We start from the raw sequence: 19,934 nt of genomic DNA on the forward strand, positions 1-19,934 counted from the left end.
AATTTTACATTCAAGTGAGTATGCAGTTATTTAGATTTACAACAAAAATTGTGCTTATAATTAGATTTTTCAAAAGTATCGGTACAGTATCGATATTTGCCAATACTGCACAACCAGTCAGCAGTATCTGTATCGGAACCCAAAAAGTGGTATCGGAACAACACTAGTTTTTAGTTGCTTTTAGCAGCGCTATCACAAATAGTCATTGCGTAACATGGACCCAGTGGAGTCATTGACTTGCCAGATTCCTCAAATGGGGACCTTTTCTTTTATTTACAGAAGCATTGTCATGACACCAATATAAACAGAAACTATGTAATTAACTAAAATGAGGATACACACTATCTTTGCATTTCACATGACATTTTCAATACAGAGTTTTAATATGTAGCCTGTACTTAATGCTGAGGAATTTTCACCTTTGGTGAAAACAAACTATTTTTGGTTTTCTCATTACATTTTGTCAAGACTGTGTCAATTGATACCATGCAGCTCTATTGTTAGTGTTTAGTGACAAAGGACTCACATCATCCAGTTGTTACTGTCCATCATAAAGCATATATACAGGGTGTCTCCAATAACTCCCCAAAAAATGAAATTAAAATAACATTATTTTGCAAGTGAGATTCATACATGCTTTGTGTTGTGCAGCAATTCAATGTTCTTGATTGCAAAACAGGGCGAACCCAGTCATTTTATTGACAACAACAAAACACCATAAACAGGCCAAGCTTCCACTTAATAATCTTTCTATGGAAATGAAAAAAAAATCAATATTACATTCAAATTTAATTACAGTCAGACACAGAAAACAGGAACTTGTAGAGGACCTGTGTGATGTGTTTACTTGTATTACTGGGAGTGTTGTTGGAATAGAAGCAAGATTTCAGCTGGGCTCAGCCCAGCAGTCGTGGCGCTCAATATATTCCCCCAGACCCATATATTCAGGGTGAAAATGTTGCCATCTCCAGGGAAATGCGTTGCCATAGCTCCTTAGTTTGTTTGCCTCGCTTCAGGTTTTGAAGTACATCGTTTAACTGCATAACACCCACCGGGGTGAGACAGAAAGCAGGTCTGGCACTGCGGATGATGGTGACAAAGTCATCATAGTCAGCTGGTGTTAAGTGGATGAGTCTGTGATGGATATACTGCAAAGAAATCGTAGAAAGGGTGATTGTTTTGGAGGATTTCATGGAATCTAACAATTCATAGATAACCCACCTCTCCCAAATCACAAATATGATTAAGAATCTGTTAACTACATTCCTTGTCCGAAATGTAAAAGTGGTTTAACTCTATCGACATTAGGCCACAAGCGTAAAAATAATTTAAAAAAAAAATCCAACTCCTCTCCACAGAAAAATGCAATGAATTTGCCTGCTACTTTAGTGAAATTGAACAATCCATCAGAAGAAACATTGTCAGAATTGGACACAGTGGATCAAAAAACAGATTCCGGCCTTCTTGTGTGGAGTTTGCATGTTCTAGCCGTGCCCGTGTAGGTTTCCTCCCACATAAAAAAAAAAACAGAACATGCATGGTAGGTTGATTGAACACTCAAAATTGTCCCAAGGTGTGAGTGTGAGAGTCGATGGTTGTTCAACTTTGTCTGCCTTGCGATTGGCTGGCAACCAGTTTCAGGGTGTACACCGCCTACTGCCCGAAGACAGATGGTATCGGCTCTGGTACCCCCGTGACAAGGAGAAGCAGAACAGATAATGGATTGGATGGATGGATGGGCGGCTCAAAAAACATTGACACAATTGGTTCACCAGTCAAAACCTTCAAACTTGCTGTCTTGATTCAATACCATCAGACTTTTCCCAAACTGTGGTGAAATCTGTTCTGAGTAATAGCAAATAATCAACAGTTCCCTTCAGTCAGGCAAGTTTCCTAAACCCCTGAAAACCCCCTTTTAAAAAGAGAACGCTGGCTGTCTCCTTGTTAGTAAATTATTGACCCATCTCAAATCTTCCCCTTTGTCGACATAGATGTTTGTTAATCAATTCAGCAAAATCTTGAACTCAAACACTGTTTGATCAATTGGAATCAGGATTCCAAACTCATCACAGGACAAAAAAACGTTGACATTAAAGTACTAAATTACATAAGAATGAACACTGACTAGTCTTATTGGATCTCAGTGCCGTATTTGTTACAAATGATCATAACTTAAAATAGTATGTATTTAGCAAAACTGAGAAAAATCCTGTGGATATTAATTTGTTTATGAATGTGTCATACCTGCAGGTAGGACTGTTGGCAGCGCTGAACAAGTTGGTGGAAGGCAGGTGTTCGGAGGTGGGTGTGAATTTGAGCAGGGCTCAGTCTCTGAAGAGCCTCCATGATGATCTCTTGGAGAACAAATGGACTCAGGACACCTTTAGCCACCCCCATACAGAATTGGTACACAAAGTTGACTCCTGACAAAAGAGAATTTGAAAAAAGGTGAAAAAGTGTGTTTTTTTATTTTTAAATGTAAATAACTATAATCCTTTGCTCCGCAGAAAACTGCCTTAACTACTGATTGACATTGCTATGAACATTAGCTTTTTGAGTGCTTTCATTTTCTCTTATCAGTTATTTCTTATATACGAATCAGTTGATGGGTTTGTTAATGACTGCAATCAATCATGTTTAAAAAGTAAAAAATCCAAGCATTCCATAATGCGTTTTAAATGACATCACATCAGTCTTTTTTAATGGTCACAAAAATGTAAACATGAAGAAGACGGCAGTATGTCATCTACTGTACATAACCGCTTCAAACAAAAAAACTAATATCAAAATGAAAAAATATTTTTGGGGTTATGATTGACGTATTTTGTCGTGTTCTGTAAAGCACTTTGTTACAGCTGCAGCTGTTTTGAATGCGCTATAAAAATAAAGATGAGTTGAGTTGAAAATAGAGATCACTTGATCCACCACTGCAACATCAAGATTAGGTCTTAAAAAGTCACAGAAGGATTCAAGATGGCAGAGTGAGCAAACATACGGTTGGCAAGCTCCTCTGAGTCGGTAGAGAAAAGTTTCTTTCTGCCAAAAGGCAAAAAATTAACATTATCAAGAAAACAAGAGAAAGAACAAACAAGAGGAAAAACACGAAATGGAGATCGAATAAGTTGACGGCTTAGACAGGGAAACGGACGCTAGCAAGAGTGTGGAAGTGGCTAACTTCACAGAGGCACTTAAAGCTGGGCTTTTTGCCTATAAAATAGAAATAAAATAACTTAGGAAGGTTTTCGGAGAAGACCTGCTCACGTTCCAAGGGAAGATGAAGAGGGAAATCAACACAATGCTAAGAAATGGATCGCAAATGCTCAGAAAAGGAGACAGAACGATAGGCCCAAGCGGCTAACATGGAAGCAGCACAGGCATGTATAGTTGAAGTGGAGGAGTGGCAAGTGCAACTTTTCATTAGTATTTACTTTTATGTTTTGGCCTTGTGTTCCTGTATCTATCTCGTCAAGTCTATTGTGTCCACCTGTGTTTGTTTACCCAAGCCCTTGTGTTAACCAATCAGGTCCTTCCAACCCTCTGTGTCTTGTCTAGGTGCTCCTCGTTGTCTCGTCAATTTGTTTGTATCGAGTTCCCTGTTTTTCTTTCAGTTCTCGTCGGTGCATTGTCCGCGTCAGCTGTTCTGGTCAGATATCCATGTCAGTGACCACATCCGTTTTTCCTCCTGCCTGCCCTGCTTCATATTCAGTTAAGTCAAGTCCTTGCGTTTTGTTGCTCACCATTTGATTTGTACTTTTATGTTTCTTTTGATTAAATACCATTTAAGTTTTCCTGCCTAGCTTCCCTGCATTTTTGGGTCCTCCTCTTCCTCAATCTCCACGCCACGCTACCTGACAGACGTGGGAGACGTTGAAGTGGTCACGCTAGCTTCAAGAGAAACTGTTTGAGAAGGCTGGTCACGGAGGAAAAATGTCTGTAATTACGGGGTCCCCTGAGGACAAGGAAAAAGACGTCGATTTGGTTGGTGACTAAATGGTGCAGCTGCTCAAAATATCACTTGAATTGACTGAAAGCAGAGAGCTTTATATCCAGCAGTGTCAACGAGTTCTGACGAAAAAGCTTGGCCCAATAGGGACTCCCAGATTGTCGAAACCAATGAACAACATAGATATAAAACGTCATGTCATCATCCACGCCGCTAATCCTGCACAGGGTCGCGGGGGGTGCTGGAGCCTATCCCAGCTGACTACGGGCGAAAGGCGCACCACGCCCTGAACAGGTCGCCAGCCAGTCACACGACACCTTGACTGAGTGGGAACCGATCCCACGCTGCCTGCACACAAGTCAGGTGGATGTTCCACTTCACCATCAGCGACATTAGGTATAAAAAGTATAGGACAAATAAGGCGGTAAAGATAGGAGATAAGTCTTCTTTGATCATTATGCGACTAAAGTCTTTTAGACATGAAAGACTTATGCAAAAATCAAAAGAAGATTGAAACAAGAAGGAAATAGATTTCAGACCACACACGCCAAAATGGAAATATACTGGCCAGATGCTGTGAAAAAGTACTAGGATACCAAAGAGACGGCCTGAAACTTGAGAGTGAGAGGATACGAGACTGAAAACCAGGACGAGGATGAATGAACACAATGCAAAGGCACAAGATTTTTGATCCGGCTTTGGAATGAGGGACAGAGCAGAGTGGCTGTGAGCTGGAGGTGGGAAAGCACAAGTGGAGTCAACGCAGCGAATGAAGGACGAAGTACAACAATTCCGGAAGAAATAAGACATGTCTGACATAGAATCAGAAGTACAAGGGAGGAAAAATAATTTCTAATAAGAGAAGAACAGTTCAGAGAAGCAACTGTAAGGGGCCATTTCACATTTCCTTCATATGTAATGTATCTAAATGGAACTTTGTGGACTTATTTCCTGAGGCAAATTCATCCAACTGGGGGAGAGAAAATACAATACAATACAACTTTATTTATAATGCGCATTTCACAACAGAGGCCGCAACAAGCAATTTTTTAAAACTCCTATTTGGTGTCTTTGCCGTGGAATCAGAAGGGATTGTAATTTGTGGGGGAGACATAAATGTAGCTCTGCGCCATAGAAGTGATACTACGAGTCTAAACAGAAAAAGAATGGGTTTTGTCTTTGGAGGAGATGGCTCTGATAAATATTTGGAGACACATGCATCCAATGGAGAGGGAAAATACACTTTATTCAGCGGCTCATAAAATACATTCAAGGATAGATACTTTTTTACAAATATAAGCAAGTGCAATCTTGAACTTGTAGTGGCAGTCGTACCACAACCCATTGGATTTGAAAAATGGCCTGAACAATAGAAAGTGACAAACAGTACGGAGATTACACATATATATATATATATATATATATATATATATATATATATATATATATATATACGTATATATATATATGTATATATATATGTATACATGTATATGTATATATATATATATAGATATGTATATATATATATGTATATATGTATATGTATATATATATATGTATATGTATGTATATATATATATATGTATGTATATATGTATATATATGTATGTATATATGTATATATATGTATATATATATGTATATATATGTATGTATATATATATATATATATATATATATATATATATATACGTATGTATAGAAATGTCGATCACAAAAAAAAAACAGACAAAAATTATAGTTCATTCAGATGTGTTCATGATGAATCAATGTCCAAAGTTCGTGTCCATAATCCCAAATTTTCACTGCTCATCTGCTCCCTGCAGAAGGCAGAACTTTGTAATTGGCCGATCGAAAATACTTGATTTAGTTTTAATCCTTAATGTACGCACCAGTCCACTCTTGTCCGAAATCATATCCAAAACTCTTCCAGTAATCCATGGATTTCGCGGCGCCATCACATCCATAATCATTACGACATCTCCAGGTACAAAATTCCTTTGAGCAGGGTTCCATTTCTGACGTTCTTACAGTCCTGGAAGGTACTCCTTCAACCATTGCCTCCAAAAGAGGTCCGACATATATTGTACTTGTTTCCAACGGCAACGAGCGTAGATGTCATCCTTATCAAACATTCCAGGTGGTAATGAGGGCTGCGATTTGAGTAGTAGCAGATGATTAGGAGTTAACGCTTCAAAATCATTGGGATCTGTAGATGCCTTTGTGATGGGACGGCTGTTAACAACACTTCGCAAAACACAGTCATCAGGCCTTCCTCATCCAAGGATTGAGTTTTCAAAACTGAGTTCAAAATTTTGCGTACTGAACGGATCAATCTCTCCCAAGCACCTCCATGGTGTGACGCTGCTGGGGTATTGAAAATCAATTTAACTGTCTTTTGTGACAGCAAATCATGTATGAGGTTGTGGTTAAACTCGTTAATGGCTTCTCTTAATTCACGTTCAGTGCCAACAAAATTTGTACCATTGTCTGAACGGATTTCCAGAACTTGCCCTCGTCTGGCAATAAATCTTCTGAGTCCATTGATAAAGGAATCTGTATCTAATGAGAACAGAACTTCAAGATGTATTGCCAGACATGTAAAAATAAGACCATATCGCTTAACAATAGTACGCCCACACTTGACTTCAAATGGTCCAAAACAGTCCAAGCCAACCCGACTAAACGGGGGCTCGTCTGGAGTTTTTCTGCTGTGAGGTAGGTCTGCCATTTTCTGATGTCCAGGTAAAGCAGACAATCTTTGACAAGTAACACACCTTGATAAACCTCTCTGATAGCAGCACAAACACAAGGAATCCAATATTTTTGCTACAGGTAAGAAAGCATGTGGTTGCGTCCACTGTGACCTGTGACTTCATGGACATGTCTGAGAAGTAAGCTTGAGATATGCAAGTCTGTACCAAAAATAACTGGATGCTTTGCTTCGGTTGGCATAGCTGCTCTACTACGTCGCCCACCAACCCTTATGAGACCATCATCCAAGATTGGGTTTAGTTTGTAGAGATGACTCGTCCTCTTTACACATTGACCTTTCTTCAAGCTAATTCCTCAGCAAATCTTGTTCTGACAAAATTGGATCACAGCCTTCTCTGAAGCAATCAATTGCTCCACTGTGAGAAGTTGAGCCATCCAGCGTGAGCGTGAGCGAGCCAGGCGCTCCCTACCAGCCAACGAGCGACAGCAAGCAAGCCAGAGGGAGCCTTGTGCTAGCAGCCATAGCGAGCCCGCCAACAGTCAGCGAAGGCGACAGTGATTCGTCAACGATCCCGCCACAGCGACCCTGCCTGCAGACAGCAACGGCGACAGCGAGCCGCCAACGAGGCTGCCCGAGAGCCAGCCCGCCTGGCAGTCAGCGAAGGCGACAGTGATCCGTCGACGATCCCGCCACAGCGACCCTGCCTGCAGACAGCGACGGCAAGCCGCCAACGAGGCTGCCCGAGAGCCAGCCCGCCTGGCAGTCAGCAACAGCAACAGCGATCTGTCAACGTTCCTGCCTCAGCGAGCCTGCCTGCAGACAGTGACGGCGACAGCGAGCCGCCAACGAGGCCGCCCGAGTGCCCACCTGGCAGTCAGCGACAGCAACAGCAATTGCGATCTGTAAACGTTCCCGCCTACGCAAGGCTGCCATCCAGCGTTTGCGAGCCATCCAGCGTGAGCGTGAGCGAGCCAGGTGCTCCCTTACCAGCCAACGAGCGACAGCTAGCGAGCCAAGGGGAGCCTTGTGCTAGCAGCCATAGCTAGCAGCTGTCAGCGAGCAAGCGACTGCTTGGCCGCCCGCGCTCCCACCGGCAGTCAGCGACAGCAACAACGATCTGTCAACGTTCCCGCCACAACGAGCCTGCCGTCAGCGAGCCACCACGAGGCTGCCGGCGAGCTAGCGATAGCCAGGCCGCGCCGGGAGAAGCGACCTGTCAACGTTCCCGCCACAGCGTTCCTGCCTGCAGTCGGCGACGAAGACGAAGACGACAGCCCACCGCCTGCGAGCTAGCAACACCGAGACCACACGCGAGCCTGCCTGCTGACGGTGATGGCGAAGGCGAGCCGCTTGGGAGCCCACCAACGGCAGTCAGAGACAGTAACCCGCCAGCGATCCCACCGATTCTGTCTACCGAATCTGCCAGCTGAGCCAGCTTGCTGAGCCTGATCTGCCGGGATACCAGTCCGCCGAATAAGCTAGCCGAGCCTGCCCACCGAGCCGACGTCACCATTGGCTATCCAAACCACACCACTACCGACAGCGACAAATCCACCAACAAGCTCTAAGAAACGAGGCCGATAAACATGCCACCAAAGCACAAGCAGGACGCAAAGCCAGAGGAGGAGTACATCACACTCACGCAAGTAAACGAGCTACTGCAACAGCAAACAGATATGTTCACAGCATTAATGCAACAACAGCATGAACATTTTAAAGGATTTGTGAAAATGATAATAGACTCAACCAATTCACGACTTGACACTATTACCAAGGAAGTCCAAGAAATAAGAACAAGCATACACTTTACTCAAAACGAGGTAGATGACATTAAAAAAGCCCAAACAAATCAAACTGATCACTGTAAAAACATGCAACTAGAAATTTATAAAATGTGACAGTATGATACTATTAACAGATAAATGGACTACTTAGAAGGCCAGATAAGACAAAGAAATTGAGTCATTGATGGAATCGAGGAGATACCTGGAGAAACATGGACTGATACGGAAGAGAAAATGCAAACAAATTTCAGGGAAAAGTTGCAGGTCCAAAGAAATATTGAGCTGGAGAGAGCCCACCACACTGGGAAATTTGAACCTGGTAGAATTAGACCCAGGCCAGTTGTGGTGAAGTTTGAAAAATATAAAGATAGAACGATAATACTGCAGAGCGCTAAATACTTAAAAGGATCTAACATTTATATAAATGAGGACTTCACTGATGCTGTGCGTCAAAAAAGAAAAGAACTTCTGCCGAAATTAAAAGCTGTCAAAGAAATTAGGTCATATTACCAAGTTTCAAACTATGCTTACAGGTCATTTGATTTGCAAGTGAACATTGTACCCTTGTTATCCAGTGTTAACAGAAGTGCCTGTACTGATAGAAAGAGACAAGCCAGGCGCTCATTCCAGACTGATACGAAGTAAAAGTGTCTGAGATCCAAGGACGCAAACTGAAGTCACACTGACCGTTATGCGAGGGGTGTTTCTTATTTTGTATTTGTTGCATATTCAAATTGCTTTGCTGCGATACAATAAAAGCCTTGCAGGAACAGGAAGCAGTAGCTTCGCCCCTGACTGCAGGGGGCTGCTCCGCGCGAGACACAAAGACAATCTTGGCTGGTTGATTCATTTTGTTCAGGCTTGTTTTAATAGAAACTTCCCTGACAAAAGCTGCGCGTGACAGAGGGGACATTGCATATCTAAGACATGATAAACTCATAGTGCACCCCCGCACCAACACGGCATACTCAACTACACCACCACGCAGAACTGTAACTGAACCACCTGATCAACAACGAAGGACCCAACTACAACAGTAAATATATATATATATATATATATATATATAAATGGACTTCAAAACCTTTGAATATGCAGAGATCCGATCCTGAAAATAACTTGGACCCAGACATCCAATATTACAACAATAGTCACAGCATAGTAAATTCTGAATATTATATGAATGATCAATTTAGCACAAATATATAAATGGTTAACACACTTTCAATTATACACTTAAATAGTAGAAGTCTCTGTAGAAACTTCACTAAAATCAAAGAATATCTGACTAAATTAAACAAATTCTAAATAATTGCTATATCAGAAACTTGGCTTGATAATAAAAAAATGAATGACATGAATATGGAAGGATATACATTATTTACAACAAATAGGGAGAATAGAAAGGGAGGGGATGTTGCAATATATGTGGATAATTCTCTTAGATGCAATATCATAGATCGCATGACAAACACAATGGAATGTTTAATTATTGAAATATACACAAAAAATGTTTCAAATATCATCATAAGCTGTATTTATAGGACACCAGGATCATGCATTGACCTATTCAACAACGAATTAATGAACATGCTTAGTCACTCAAATGACAAAAAAACACGAATAATGTGTGGTGACTTGAACATTAACATGCTAAACCCAAACGGACACCAAAAAACAACAGATTTTATAAATACAATGTATAGCAACGGTCTTTTCTCTGTAATTACGAAACCCAGTAGAATAACAGTTGATACAGCCACACTAATAGAGAATATATTTATAAATAAAATTGACTGTAAAATACAAAATGGACTTCTAATCAATGACATAAGTGACCATCTTCCTGTCTTTGCAATTATTTTGATAAAAAAACAAAGGTAACAACTCAAATATCAGAAATAAGACCAAAAACACAGCGTTCCATTGCTGCCTTTAAGTTGGACATCGAAAATCAAAACTGATCTGTTTATTCAAGTTTATTCAAACAATGATCCAAATCTTGCATATGACGCATTTCAATCTATAATAATCTCCTTATACAATAAATATTTTCCATTAATAATAATAATAATAATAATAATAATGCCTTTATTAGTCCCACAATGGGGAAATTCGAGATTCAAACCCAGGCCTCCTGGGGAGACTGGGTCCTGAACGCGGCGCCTTAGACCACTCGGCCATCCTGGCAGCCACGAGATTCGAACCCAGGCCTCCTGGGGAGGCTGGGTCCGGAACGCGGCGCCTTAGACCACTCGGCCATCCTGGCATTAATTAAAATAACTAAGAAATATAAAGGCTTAGATAAGTCTTGGATGACAAAAGGTATAGAGAACGCATGTAAAAAGAAAACCATTTTATACAGAACATTCATCAAACTGAGAACAAAAGATGCCGAAAGTATAAAACTTATAAAAACAAATTAGTAAATATTATAAGAACAAGTAAGAGAGATCATTATCATACATTGTTAGAGCAAAATAAAAACAACACACAAGAAATGTGGAAAATATTAAATCACACAATTAAACATTGTTCCAAAAAAATAGACTATCCAGAATACTTTCTAAAAGATACAAATATAGTTCTTGAAAAAACTGTAGAAATAGCAAACAAATTTAATAAATATTTTGTCAATATCGGCAGCAACTTAGCAAAGGAAATTCCTAAACCAAAGAACACCTTTGAAATAGATAACTATATAAAAAACAACTCCTCCACTATGTTTCTTAGTGCTGTAAATGAGAGTGAGGTATTAAATATTGTAAAATCATTAAAAAATAAAAAGTCTGCCGATTGTTATAATATTGATATGCCATTAGTAAAAACTATTATTGAACATGTAGTGCAACCCTTTAGTTATATATGTAATCTGGTATCTTTCCATCCAAAATGAAAATAGCAAAAGTCATCCCAATTTATAAAAATGGAGACAGGCACCTATTCACCAATTATAGACCAATTTCATTATTACCACAGTTCTCAAAAATTTTAGAAAAACTATTTTCAAATCGACTTGATAACTTTATCCAAAAACATATGCTCTTAAATGAACAACAATATGGCTTCAGAGAAAACCGTACCACTTCAATGGCAGTAATGGAACTTGTAGAAGAAATAGCAACGAGCATAGACAGCAAAGAGTTCACTGTGGTGATTTTCATCGACCTAAAAAAAGCTTTTGACACTATAGATCATAGTATATTACGAAATAAATTAATGAGATATGGCATAAGAGGTGTAGCATATGAATGGATGAAAAGTTATTTAGAAAATAGATCAGTATGTGCAGTTTAAAAATACAAAATCCAATCAACTACAGATTACACATGGGGTTCCTCAGGGTCTGTGAGAGGCCCAAAATTATTTATATTGTATATAAATGATATTTGTTGTGTCTCAAAAACTCTAAAAAGTGTCTTATTTGCAAACGACACAACTTTCGATTGTTCTGGTGTGAGAATAATATTCAGAGGTTATTCTACATTTGCCGTGACACAGCTTTATTTTAATATGTAATGCATATAACATGTTGCAATCTAGTGAACTAGACTAAGCTTGAGTGTTTGCAGTTTGAGTGGAAATGCAGGAGAGAAGCTGACGCAACCAACATCGTGCTGAATGTTTGTCGAAGTCTGCTGCAACCATGACGGCACCTATGCTAAAGAAGAATGTCGAGAATAATAAAGAAATTCTTATGAAGTGGCTACAGAGAAATAACATAGGAACAATTATTAACAAATGTAATAAAGAGAAGTTTAATATCACACTGCACAACATTAACTACACGGCATAGAATTTTTTTGCTAATTTTGGTTCACACATTAACTAACAACTCTGGGAACAGCCACCTGCACCCAGGTTAAGGCGACTCAACAACTTTAAATCAACATGAAAGGAGTGCGGACGTGAGCAGGATCAACAACAGCTCCGACCAGAATAAACATACCATTGATACTGTTGTGTACACCTGTATTGTGATCTAACTTGTGATTCTCAATAAAAGGCCCAGGGGGGTGTAGTAAGCTTCAGAGATCCGACCCGATCACTGGGGTATCATCTCTCCTGGCTGCCAGACTCTTGCCCCTTGGTGTCCGTGTCTATTTTGTCTCTGAATTTCCTACTTGTCATGGTAAGGGTCGCTCCACCACATTTGATGTGATTCCCCCGTGACATTTCAAAGTTCAGGCTGGATGGTGACTGGATCGAGCGGAGGGAACAGTGACGGCTGGAGGAAGACTGTGCACAGCAACTAGTATTAAAACCCTCATCTCGAGGTCCGCCTCGCTAGAACATCCCGCGCGCGGCTCGATCACCATCCGACTAAACCAGAAGGGACAGCACGGAAGACCAGGGGTATGATAAACTTTAAAAATGTATTATGTCTGATTGACGAACCTGACATAAAATTGGTCCTTCGAGCTGTGAGCCCAACATACTGGAGGTGTCCAGGGGCGGAGCCGACGACTGGGGACAATCGTGGCCACGACGAAGATTTTCGGTTTTGGACCTGGTCCTTGACTCTGCTACTGGAGACTGAAGGTTGAAGGGAGGTAGGAACTAACTGAGATGAATGAGTGCACATTAAAAGTACGTAGTTAAATTCCGCGAAAAAAGGAGGGCGGACTCCTCTGCGAATAAGTAGTTAATTTCCGTGGATATAGGAGGGTGGACTCTACGACTAGACAGAGTAAGTCTTTAAAACTGTGTAAAACTGTAAGAATACTAGTCAATGTTACGTGAAGAGACAGAGATGGTCTGTAAAACTGATAACGGACAACGTGTGTCCTACGCGCGTTTGAAAATCGTAGTGAAAATGTAAAAGTGTGCATTTTGGAACAGGAAAATTACCTGACAACTGTCTGGGAAGCAGAGGCAAGAATTCCCCGCCACTTGTGGTAGAAGCTTGGGAATTACCTGAGACAGAGTAATTGTCAGCCTGTTCGGGGACTGGAGTTCAGTTTAGCCACCCTAGGTGAACCACTGACTTCCAACATGGGGAAATCAAACAGTAAAAAAGCGAACAAAAAAGATCCAAAGCAACAATTGACGCGTAAGGACTGGAAATTTATAGAAAACCAATGTCCGGACAAAATAAAACATTTAAACACATGGATTATAAAATATGAATTCGCTGGTCAGCTTAATACACAAAAAATAGCCGAATCACAAGATAAAATAAGAATAAAACGAAAAAATAATATAAGGAAAATGAATAAAGATGGATAAGAAGATACAAAATTTTGGATAGCAATGGCACTAAGACGGAGACTGGATAAAAATAACAGAACCAAAAAACGGACCATAAATAAAGATAAGGGGGAAGAGGATGAAATTATGTTCCAGAAAAAAGAAGATAACAAAACAGGTCCTGTAGGGGTTAAAAAAGATAAACAGCAGGAGCACACCCCACCACCTCCTACTTCTCCTTTTCCACCATCACCCACATCTGCTGTAGGTAAAGTCATACATACACACGCGAGGAAAGGGAAATTTAGGAGTTGGATTTTCAACAACAATGGGAAAAACGTTTTCTCCGGAGTCACCAAAACACTCCCCATCGGAAGACGAAATACAAGAGTCTTTTCCGATGATAGAAGTTGCTTACCCGAACATTGATGATGCATCACCATTAATTTTAGTACATCGAACATGGACTCAGGACGATGTTAAAAAGGCGGTAGAAGGTATTACGTCTCATAAGATCGATGTTGAATTTTTGCAGCAAATGGAAGACCTCAGAAGGTCTTACCACTTAAACGGAGTCGAAGTCCAACAAATTTGGATGGCTGCTCTGAAAGGTGATTGGCATAACATTAGAGGAGATTGGGAACCAAAAGAGTGTTCTTGTTCTTGCCCATCATAGCCGAGAACTCACACATCGCGCCCATGGACTGATGGAGCGAACTAGAGAAAAATTCAAATTAAGAGCTAATTACACGGCTATAGGAAGAGTAACACAAAAGGAAAGAGAATCGTTTGACGATTATAGAGCAAGATTAACTGCGTGCTTCAAAGCAAACAGCGGCATTGCTGAAGATCGCACTGAAGGAAGCATTTTTGAGGAGCAATTAAAAAATGCCCTCCACGCCAATGCGCACCACATCATTCACCAATGGGTTGAAAAACATTGGGTAGATAAAGCAACAGGTCCGCTAGAACAATACATTAACCAAGCACTCCATGCCGAGAGAGTATTGCAAGCTAAGAAGAAAAAAGCAGAAACATTTGTTATTGAGACCGGGGAAAGTCAAACTTATTTCCAAAACCGAGATAGAGGTTTTAACCAAATACGAGGTCGAGGAAGAGTCAGAGGAGGAAGATTCAGAGGAGGTCCTACAAATCGAGGACGTGGCTATACGAGTCCTAAAAATATCACTTGTTGAAGTTGCGGAGAGATAATTGCGAATAATTGCCCTCACATTATTTTTGGTAACAATCGCAACGATAAAAATAATGCTTGACTAGAAAATATAGCTATCCCACAAAATGAGATAGAAGAACAAATTACAGAGGAAAGATGTTGAATTAAATTTAATTAAATTTACAAGATATTTTAAATCCAAACCAGAAGTACAGTTGATAGTGAATGGAAAAACAATAATCTTTCTTTGCGATACAGGAGCATGTAGAACGGCTTGTAAAGAATCTATTCCTGGTGCTTTGATGAATAATAACAAAGTATTTGTCAGGACGGCTCAGGGAGAGTTATCTGAAGTTTCCGAAACACACCCTGTTTGGATAAGAGACCCTTTAGGAGGATCGTGTAAAATACCAATACTGGTAGTTCCAAATTGTCCTGTAAATTTGTTGGGAAGAGATGGGTTGTGTAGATTGGGATTAGCATTAGTACCGACGTTCGGGGGAGATATGGCGGTGAAAAGGAAACATGAAATAACATTTTACATTGGATTTACGCGTGATGCAAAGTGTTGGAGAACCATATTTTTATTATTTGTTACACGTAACGAATGAACCCGACACTAAAAAGTTACTAGAACAAGACAAACAATTTGTGAAAAAAGTACAAGATGAGATAAGGGAAAACTCCCTCCATGTAACAATGTGGAATAAAGAGACTCCAGGGCCAGATCTTAATTATGAGTCTGAATTACACAAACACACACCCGATAAAATAGTGATCGATTATTTGTATACCGATAATCTGGGGACGGCGGCCGCGGGTGTTAGACTTCCACATAATTTAAGTCGCTCACATAAGGGAATAACATCGCCACACGTATCTTTATTTAAACCCTTCAATTTAGGATGGAGAGAATTGGGATGGTTTGTTCATAGGGGAAAAAATGCAGATGATTGGAAACCTGATAAATGCAGATGATTGGAAACCTGATAAAGTAACAGGTAGAGCATAGCGCGAAGGAAGGAATGACAAGAAAAGCATTGTTTTGGAAGGTACAGGTCAATGCAGGGCGTCATCTTCATCAAAAGTGACAAAATGAAGGTTTTTACCTCTTGACGAAGGAAGAGGAAGACAGTTTAAAAAGAGTACCAGATTGCCTATGGGTAACATTACCGTCTGACGTAGGACTTATTAGAAGCGCGCAGCCCGTACAAATTAAACCAAAAACAGAATATCAACCTTGCATTAAACAATATCCATTAAAACCAGATGAGTTAGCAGGAATACAACCAGTTATTGAATCATTGATAAATGCAGGGGTAATAATTGAGTGTTCGGATTCTCCATGTAACGCACCCATTTTTCCAGTAAAAAAGGCTCCACCCTCTGTTGGATGGAGAATGGTCCAAGACCTACAAGCCGTAAATTCCGCCGTAATACAAAGGGCACCCTGTGTCCCTGATCCACACACTTTATTAAATTCATTGAGATCAGACGCAGCGGTCTTTACGGTAGTAGACGTGAGCAACACATTTTTTTCAGTTCCTATTCATAAAGATAGTCAATATTGGTTCGCGTTTATATTTAAAGGCAAAAAATAAACATTTACTAAGTTACCACAAGGATACTGTGAAAGCCCTACAATTTATTCACAAGTCATGATAGCTAGTATGTCTACATTCGAACCGCCAAAATTTTGTTATATGTAGATGATATTTTATTAGCTTCAACAGACATGCAAAATTGTAAAAAAGACACTGTTGCGCTATTGTGTCATTTGGCTAAATAAGGTCACAAGGTAAATAAAAACAAATTACAGTTGTGGAAAGAACAAGTTAAATATTTAGGTCATAATTTAAGTGAAAGAGGAAGAACAATTTTAGAGGACAGAAAGTTGGCTGTCTTGCATGCTCCTAAACCATCAACCAAAAAACAGATGATTTCAATCTTGGGACATACAAATTATTGTAGAACGTGGAATCCAAATTATGCAGAAATAGTTGCACCACTCAATAACTTAAAAATGTCCTCACCTTTGCAATGGACCACAGAAGCAGAGCAGGCTTTTTGTGAAATAAAACAGGCCTTGGTATCTAGTACGGCCTTAGCCTTGCCAGATTATTCTAAACCCTTTGTTCAAATGGTAGATTGCAAAGGTGAGTACATGACATCATTATTGGGCCAACAATATGGTGATAAACTAAGACCAGTGGCATATTATTCTTCAAAATTAGATAATGTGACACGTGCACTTCGTCATTGTGTAAGAGCTGTTGTAGCAGCGTCAATGGCTGTGGAGAGCAGCTCAGCGGTAGTGCTTTTTCATCCATTAACCTTAAAAGATCCACATGCGGTATCTGCACTGCTACTGCAGGCTAACATATTTCTGTCACCAGCACGACATTTGTCTTGTATGGCTGTTTTGTTATCACAACCGCACCTCACGTTAGAAAGATGCACAGGCTTAGACCCAGTGACCTTAATGCCACTCCCTGATGATGGTGTACAACATGATTGTCAGGAACTGGCTGAGCAAACAACTAAGTGCAGACCTGATCTAAAAGCTCAACCTCTACAGAACGGAATTATTCTTTTTGTTGACGGGTCATCTAAGAAAAAACGAATTTGGAAAAACACAAACTGGTTATGCAGTGGCCACACTAGACACAGTGTTAAAATCGGAACCACTTCCTTCTCATTACTCAGCTCAAGCTGCCGAGTTAGTAGCCCTAACTGAGGCATGTAAGTTAATGACTGGTAAAATAGTGACAATCTATACCGACAGTCAATACGCTTTTTCGACGTGCCATGTATTTGCGCAATATTGGAAAAATAGAGGGATGATTACATCTACTGGAAAACCCGTAACACATGCTGAACTCCTAATTTGTTATATGCTGTTCAATTACCAAACCAAATTGCAAAATGTAAATGTTCTGCACACACTGCAGGGACTGATGACATTACTTTAGGAAATGCGTTCGCAGATAAAACAGCAAAAGAAGCGGCTACTAAACCATTTATAGGTGTGGCTGAGTGTGCGCCACTAGATAATGTTCTGCGAGATGACATCCTCATGGACATGCAGCAGTCCTATGCAAGAGCGAAAATTATGGCTAAATAAAGGAGCTACTTTGAGTAATGGCATATATGTAAGTACAGATAAAAAAACAATTCTTCCAAGAAATCTTTTTCGGTGGGCTGCTATATTGAGGGATGGTAGGACAAATAAACCAATTTTATACAACATATGGCTTTAATTTATTCTCACAATTTTTTTGCAGAGCCTGTATGATCTGTGCTCGACACAATTCTCAGGGAAACATCCGCCCAAAACGAGGACAGTTTCCCCAAGCAACATATCCTTCCCAACGAATCCACATGGATTTTATTGAACTGAGTAAAAGAGAAGGGAAAAAATATTGTCTCGTTATAATTGATGCATACTCAAAATGGGTGGAAATTTTTCCGGCAAAACAACAGGATGCACTGACAGTTGCGAAATATTATGTAAAGATATCAAGATAGAATAGAATAGAATAGAATAGAAATCCCTTTATTGTCATTGTACTCAAGTGTGCAACGAGATTAGAGGGCTCCCCTCTCCAGTGCAATACAACAATAATACAGACAAATATATAAATTAGATAAATAAAGAAGACAGTGCAATGGAATTCAGTACTGAATAGGGCATATAGAAACACATCACAATGCTGTTTTGCGAGGTTAGGGTGGTCTTGTGTGTGTGTGAGAGTTCAGTATGGAGATGGCTCTCGGAAAGAAACTGTTTCTCAGTCTATTGGTCCTTGATTTGATGCATCTGTAGCGCCTGCCAGAGGGCAACAGGTCGAACAGGTGTGAGTTTGGGTGGGTATTGTCATTGACGATGTTGAGAGCCCTTCTGAGGCACCGGGCGGTGTAGATGTCCGACAGTGGGGGGAGAGGGCAGCCAATAATCCTTTGCGCTGTTTTGACTGTCCTCTGGAGCCTCACTCTGTCCGCCTCAGTGCAGCCGCTGTACCAGGTGGAGACACAGTACGTCAGCAGGCTCTCGATGGACGAGTGGTAGAAGGCCAGCAGCAGCTTCCTGTCCAGGTTGAATTTCCTGAGGACTCTCAGGAAGTGCAGACGATGGCGGACCTTCTTTACCACTGCTGTGGTGTTGTGACTCCAAGAAAGGTCATCGGAGATCTGTACTCCCAGGAACTTGAACGTGTGGACCCTCTCCACACACACGCCTTCGATGCAGAGGGGGGGCGGCAGCGTCTTGTTCCTCCTGAAGTCGACGACAATCTCCTTTGTTTTAGCAGAGTTAAGGTGCAGTCTGTTGTCCTTGCACCAAGTTGTCAGTCTCTTTACCTCCTCTCTGTAGGCTGTCTCGTCACCTTCCGAGATCAGACCGACCACTGTCGTGTCGTCAGCAAACTTGACGATGGTGTTGTTGCCGTGGGCCGGGCTGCAGTCGTAGGTGTAGAGGGCGTACAGGAGAGGGCTCAGCACGCATCCTTGAGGGGAACCGGTGCTCAGCATGAGGGTGGAGGACGTGTAGGAGCCGAGCAACACAGTCTGGGGTCTGTTGGTCAGAAAGTCCTTAATCCAGATGCGTGTGAGGGCAGGGAGGCCGAGAGTGTCCAGTTTGGCGACGAGGATGTCTGGGATGATCGTGTTGAATGCCGAGCTGTAGTCCACAAAGAGCATCCTTGCATAGCTCTGCTGTCGTTCCAGGTGGCCCAGCACAACATGCAGAGCAGTGTCGATGGCGTCCTCAGTGGATCTGTTAGCCCGGTATGCAAACTGGTAGGGGTCCAGAGTGGGAGGAAGGCAGTCCCTGATGTGCTGGAGAACCAGCCTCTTGAAGCACTTCATAATGACTGGTGTGAGAGCAACAGGACGGTAGTCATTCAGGTGGACGGCTGGTGACTTTTTGGGGACAGGAATAATGGTGGAAGTTTTCAAGCAGGAGGGGATGACTGCCTGAGCCAGGGAGCGGTTGAAGATCCTGCAGAAAACATGTGACAGTTGGTGGGCACATGCTCTGAGGACCTTGCCTGGTATTCCGTCGGGTCCAGTAGCTTTCCTGGGGTTGACCGCCAGGAGCGCGCGCCTCACATCGTGTTCCTCTAC

The 19,934-nt window shown here is 41.1% G+C and overlaps 1 protein-coding gene and 1 pseudogene across 1 annotated transcript in view; one reads left to right on the forward strand and one right to left on the reverse strand.

Annotated features, from left to right (window-relative positions):
* Positions 1–245: 245 nt before the first annotated feature.
* LOC148315981 (zinc finger SWIM domain-containing protein 8-like) overlaps positions 246–19,934 on the reverse strand; it is a 66,878-nt gene continuing 47,189 nt past the window's right edge. Inside the window, exons 9-10 of the mRNA XM_088287124.1 lie at positions 2,245–2,423; positions 246–1,148 (exon numbers count right to left, since the gene is read on the reverse strand). Of these exons, the coding sequence (XP_088143250.1) occupies positions 945–1,148; positions 2,245–2,423 (383 nt within the window). The 3' untranslated portion in view covers positions 246–944. The remainder of the gene's footprint in view (positions 1,149–2,244; positions 2,424–19,934) is intronic.
* On the forward strand, positions 9,656–10,330 carry LOC148315982 (uncharacterized; annotated as a pseudogene).

Source organism: Idiotropiscis lumnitzeri, unplaced genomic scaffold, assembly GCF_059441095.1.
Source record: "Idiotropiscis lumnitzeri isolate Australia: NSW breed Sydney's pygmy pipehorse unplaced genomic scaffold, RoL_Ilum_1.0 HiC_scaffold_27, whole genome shotgun sequence".
Lineage (NCBI taxonomy): Eukaryota > Metazoa > Chordata > Actinopteri > Syngnathiformes > Syngnathidae > Idiotropiscis > Idiotropiscis lumnitzeri.